Source organism: Theobroma umbraticum, unplaced genomic scaffold, assembly GCF_002168275.2.
Source record: "Theobroma umbraticum cultivar Fairchild unplaced genomic scaffold, ASM216827v3 scaffold_95.0, whole genome shotgun sequence".
NCBI classification, from domain to species: Eukaryota; Viridiplantae; Streptophyta; class Magnoliopsida; order Malvales; family Malvaceae; genus Theobroma; species Theobroma umbraticum.
Window position 1 is genome coordinate 8,827,591 of NW_018397257.1, and position 6,388 is coordinate 8,833,978.

A 6,388-nucleotide genomic window follows, 5' to 3' on the forward strand; every position below is an offset into this window, starting at 1 on the left:
ATTTAAGGTAGGTACAATTTATCTTAATCTACAAGGTATCCAAGTGCATAAAAGCAGTCTTATTTGATATTAGACTTTGCAATTATTTTCAAGTTTTTTTTTTTGAATTGCATACAAACTTTAATGTTAGTTAATTTATCCGTAAACCATAAGCTTCATACTATTCAAGCATGTCATACACTTAAAAGGATGTTCATTTCATTACCGAGATGATTAACTTTATCTAAAGTCTAAAGCTTATATAAATCTTGCTATCCATAAACTGATAAAAAGACTCTTGCACTAGGCTAACACAATAATTTCAATTTGTGTACCAACTTTTTTTCTTTAGTTGAAATAACTTTAAAGCTTGTGTAAGGGAAAGTAGTTCTAGAAAGAGTGAAGGCAAGCCATTGTGGGCACTTCAATTAGTTGTCTTTTCAAGATCTCTTAGCCCAAGGTTTTGACTCGTATAAAAGCTTTGTAAAGTCACAATGGCAACAATCATAAGGAAGTGAATTTCCCCAATTAAATTGAAAATATCATATTGACCCTACCAACCAAACTCAAAACTTCATTTGCCCACAATTTGTGGGCGCAAATTTCATTAGACAAAAAAAAGGCACCACTCATTCCACAAAACAACAAAGCTAACCCCTTTTGAAATGGAAGATAACACAACATTGCACCATTTCTCTTTTTTTGGGGGGGCGGGGGGTTGGAAGGGGGTACTGAGTTCTGCTTTATCAGGACCCAATGCACAGTTATTTCCCATCTTACTTTACTTGGTCGGTCTTAAAAGGAGAAAGAAAAAAAAAAAAAGAGATATAGGCCACGTTTCCATTAAACTAACTTAAAGACAAAATGTGCCATGCCCCTTTTTATGTTCAAGATGACTTATCTGTCCCTATGTGCCCTCCACTTTTTATAATGAGGTTCGTGCTATGGGATGAAGAAGAATGTGAAGGACATGTTTGGCAATAATGTGAAAAGTTAGGGCTAGTTTTTTCTTTCGGCTGGGCGTGAAATTTGGAGGGAATAGATGGGGTTGGTTTCCCGAGGCGGTGGTTTTGACCAAGGCCGCAAGACAAACATGGCATAAAAGTACAGGTCCATTACGGACGCCGCGTACTATTAGCCCCTTGGTGACCTAAAATGTAAGGTATATATTTGCATTGCTCAACCTTAAAATTTCCCAAGCTAAAATGTTTGAAAGGGTGAAAGTTTGGATCTGTTTCTTCTATTGTATATAAAATTATTAATTTTATTTTTACGTAATATTTTAAAAAAATTTATTTTTTATTATATTTAATTATTTTTTATATTTTTATTTTAAATTAAATAAATTTTTAATTAATTATTGATTAATTATCATTAATTAAAATATAATTTTTTATTTTATTTCATATAATGTTAATATGATATTCTAATATATCATAATTAGTGTAAATGTGACATTCTAACTTATTATAGTAGATGATGACGTAATATGATAATAATATCACATAGCGTTTAACATTTTACGTCATAGTTATATAAATATAAATGATATTTTAATAAATAATACTAAGACAAATATCATAAAAGCATATTTAGATTAAAATAAAAGCACATAAATTTGATTGAATATAATAAAAAATAATAATTTTTAAAATGTTTTAAAATAATTTAAACTTTTTTAAAATATTATATATTTTATTGTTTTTATTTCATAGATTCGTTGAATTGATGTTTTTTATTTGTTAAGAATGAGTGGGAAAATTTAAGTATGGTTATGATTATGAAGAATTAAAGATCTAAATATAATGCTTAATTGTTTCGGGCCCTTAGTTTTGAACAGAAAAAAAAAAGATTAAAAGGATTAATTGAGCTTTACATTAATGATATGGATGCATGAATATTTATGGATATTCAAAAAATTAAACTTCTTTAATTTATTTTCTTTACCTAGATACATGAATAAGCCCTCACCAGTTAAAGCATTAATATATATTATTTCTATTTTTTGAAAAAAAATTAAAAATGTATTCTAACTTGCAGCTTTATTCAAAGTTCAAAGTTCATAAAATCACAATCACTTAAAAGGCAAAAATAAATCCAAGTGGCGACTTGGTGCAGGGGGGATAACAGCAATAAACATGATCTAGATGATTATGATTGATTTACTTGCAATGAATTTCATTTTCGAACGTGAAACAACAGTTCAAAGTAAGGGTCCCCTTCAGTATTTGTCACTTGTTTTTCTTAAAAAAATATATACCGATCAAATTATTAACTGAATATCACATCCTTCGTTGAGTTTGTCAAATTGAAAAAATTTAGGTGAATTTCGAGTACCACCTGTCTGTATAAACAGATAGAAACTTGTATTTCGGTCCAAAGCATACGTCTAGAAGGAAGATTTCTACAACATGAAATATTAAGTAGTCAATAAGACTAGAGATACATGCCATAGGCTTGAAACGTTAAGAGTATACGTAGGCGATCGTTTGCATCATTAATTATTTATTTATTACATTCATAGGGATATGCTTAGTCAAAGAAATTTATAAAATTTCCCTTTAAAGAGAAAAACAACATATGTACGCGCTTTCATTGAAAATATAGATCATGCTAATGCATTGATAATTAATTAATATATATATATATATAGTAGTATATCTATCTTCTACCAACAGCCGACCGGGAAAATAAGAAGGAAGCTTCCTATTTTCATCATTCGGCGACAATGACGAACATGTGCATGGGGACTAAGAGAGAATTATAACGAATGGTTGAGCACCATCATTTTGATCCCATATCTGTATACCCAAGCCTCGAATTTGGCAAAATCATTTTTGTTTTTTTTCTTAAAATTAAAAATAATAGCAAATTAAGATCATTAGTGAGATTCATGCCTATTTAGAATATTCGTGATTTAATAATGATCAATCATTCATAAGATTGGTTTACTAACTTATTCAATCTTCAGTTAATCGTTGCAATTATCATTAGCATAATCGTTGCAATTATCATTAGCATAAAGGTGAATGGAAGAAAAAGATTTAGATTTCAAATCTACTTAATCAAAATTATATTTGGAATGAAGATGAAGTTTATTTTATAGAAACCTAAACACATATAGTATTTGTTATTTTTTAAATATCTGACTTTGAATTTTATTTTTTGACAAGATATCTGAACTCTATAAATATTAAATTAAAATTTAAAATTGTTATTTGAACTCATATCTAGATATATTAGATAATACCCGTTAAATATTTAAATACATTTAATTACTCGATTGAAATAAATTTTAATTAATAAACATTGAATTAATAAACTAAAGTTAGTTAATAAAAAATTAAGTTAAAATTTAAAATTATATTTAAAATAATTAATGAATTTTAATAAATATTGCATCAAAAAATGATATAAATATAAAAATAAAATTTAATATTAAAAATTATTAGTTATAATCAAATTTAAATAATAGGTATCCTTAGACATATTCAAACTTTGGGTTCAGGACGCATAGCAGTTTACTATTCTAATCTTACCCAAATCCAATTATAAAATGCAATTTTGTTTTACTTAATTGGATCATATAATATAGGGTATTTGACTATAAGATATTCATGACAATTTGATCTTATTATTATTCTTTCTAATTTATAAGTTTATATAGGCTATAGTCCGTGTTAGAGCTTCTGATAATTAACATTTCTCTTTGTCAAAAAAGTTTCTTGACTTTCTTCTCCAAGCATTTATTTTCCTGGCGATCCCTTTTTACACCGTCCAAGTTAATTGTTTGACTGGGTGATTAACTCATCATTAATTTATCATCTACCAATCAAAATAATCCATGCTAACACCTTGCCTTCTAGAAATAAATTGAGTATTCGACAATGGATGAATATCCATAAAGTTCAGTGTTGGAGACTTTGAGTAAAGGTTATACTTATATATGACTTGTGGCACCAGATATACCCTGCTCTCTTTGAGTCTTGACTGGCTTATGCTCAACTTTCCTTGCAAGAGAAATGGCATCGAATCTTCTATGACGGAAAAAAAAAATTAGAAAAAGAAAATGTCAGTGTTCTTCTTCCTCATCTTTACCATTATGCAAGCACACCAATGCCACAGTTCTTAATGATAAAATATATAGCTTTTATTTCACCAATATTTTAAGTCCTTATCCAAAATTCATGTGACGAGTGTACTTGTATAGAAATTTAGTCGTTTAATCAATTAATTTAATTTTTTTTATAATTATACTTTCCTCCATCTTTTTCTCCACGTATCTTTTATCATTTCTACTTTTGAACTTTTTGAGTAAGTCTATTCAATCACATATTCAATAATGATCCTGCCATGTCAACACATGTTTAATATTACGTTAACAAAAAATATCAAAGCATTTCAATCAATATCATATTAGCTCGATCATATGTCAATTTTATACACTTAATAATAAAATTTTAACAATATTAAGGTTTAAATTAACATTAATAAATTTAAAAAGTATAAAAATTTAATATATATATAAATTGTTATACAGAGATTAAAATTATTGTTTTAATAAAATATAACGATTAAAAGCAAAATTTCGTTTTTTTTCATATAGAAGAGAAGATGGATAATTGGAGATGTGGGCGTCTTATCCTGAAAAACAGTACCTGCCTTTGTTAGGTATATGCAGTGGGCTCCATAAACCCTCCGGGCCCATGGGCCACTCATTACGCAATGGTCGATGTCCGACACAACCACAGCCAGACCTTTTGTATACAACAGTAACCGCCTTCACACTTACCCCCCTAGTAACAAAGTCTGGTTCCTTTTCAGCTCTATCAATTACCAAAGCTACATTAAGCATTAATCATAGCATAGAAATATTTTCCAGCTCGCTTGCATCAATTAATCTGTTTGTAGAACACTTCTTCCACTAGGAAAAATATTTGTTTGTAAAACGCCAGAAATGTGGCAATATTAATAGCTTGCCTATCGAATTAAGAACATCGATGGTGGTGAAAACGTTACGTTAAATCTAAACAATGTTGAAGAGGTGATACGTCTTATTCTTATAGTTGAATAGAAATTCGAAACAAAATTCATTCAACTCTGAAAACAGGGTATTATTGTACATCAGTTCTTGGGAAAGACTTAATACCAAGGTACTCTACAACAAAATTGAGGTCTCTCAAACTATAAAGTTTTCTTCAACTTTTTGCGCCAAGAGGCTTATAGTAACGGCTAAAGCACTTCAGAGAAGCCAAAGCATCCGCAAGGAATACCAAAGGAATGATAGGATCATTTTACAGAAGTAACCCAATATAGTCCTACATAAAATACTAGCATATAAGAAGGATTTTTAGAATATAAAAAAATGAAATGAAGACAAAGCTGACAATAGTAGAAGGATTGCTTCCTATTTTATTTTTAGATTGCATTCGGCATGAGGAACAAAAGCACTTTCTGTTTTTGTTATCTGCTTTATTTTCATGGAAAACAGAGAAACAAATGTTTAGATTATTTTCAGTTTTCTGTCATCTAAAACCAATTTCATTTTCAATCTGCATACACATTTTTGCAAGGCTTTTGTATTCTCTATGTAAATGAGAATAGCAAATGGCAAGTAGGAACAACTTCAGAAACAAAACACACCCTCACTCTGTTGTGAAACTAGTATCCTTCAAAAGCAAAAATTGAGATCAAAGAATGCATTAAGATTATAAAATAGCTATAACATGCTGGCGCACCTATTTCTCCTCCAGAAGATGTGTGGTGCAAGAAAGAAGTGATGATAATTCCTCTTGGGTTGCCAAACCAAAGCCTTGCCATCTTACCCTACCAAGTTTGTCAAGCAGGAAAATATACCTTCAAACAGATAACAAAAACATATTTTTAGACCAACAGTAACATATGGATAATGATGTTATAGATTTGGATATAAAAAACTTTTAAATACCCAGTTAGAAGGTTCAGTATCTTCAGTTCCTTTCTGAAGTAATAATGGTCACCAAATGAATAGACAATCTGCCTCTGAAGAGCATCCTTCTCACCATCAATAGACTTCCTCATGGTTCGAAGAAGCAGCCGTTTAATTGGATTCCGGCATAAGAGCCATGAGTCTATAAATGACACCTTATACCACAAAATTTATTTAGCAACACATAAAATTATAAAACATGATTATTTAATTAATAACTTATTAGCGACATTGATGGGCACCAGAAATTCCATAACTTGACCTTCAGTAAATAAAGAAACAACTCCCTCATGATTGCAGGCTAATGCCCTTGAAGCTCATGTTCTAAGGTGATATAGTTAGGAGGATCATAAGTCAAACACTACGCTAGTTCTCTTTCATTTTTATTTTAGAGTTACAGATTCACTGAATCAATTTATCTTTGATCCAAAAAAAAAAAAA

The 6,388-nt window shown here is 29.5% G+C and overlaps 1 protein-coding gene across 4 annotated transcripts in view; it reads right to left on the reverse strand.

Annotated features, from left to right (window-relative positions):
* Positions 1-4,624: 4,624 nt before the first annotated feature.
* The window catches only part of LOC110412175 (ATPase complex subunit), a 3,150-nt gene continuing 1,386 nt past the window's right edge, over positions 4,625-6,388 (reverse strand). Inside the window, exons 6-8 of one of the 4 annotated variants that reach the window (XM_021422657.2) lie at positions 5,927-6,102; positions 5,718-5,835; positions 4,625-5,309 (exon numbers count right to left, since the gene is read on the reverse strand). In XM_021422657.2, the coding sequence (XP_021278332.1) occupies positions 5,718-5,835; positions 5,927-6,102 (294 nt within the window). In that variant the 3' untranslated portion in view covers positions 4,625-5,309. The other 3 variants (XM_021422656.2, XM_021422658.2, XM_021422659.2) reach the window with 3 other exon arrangements.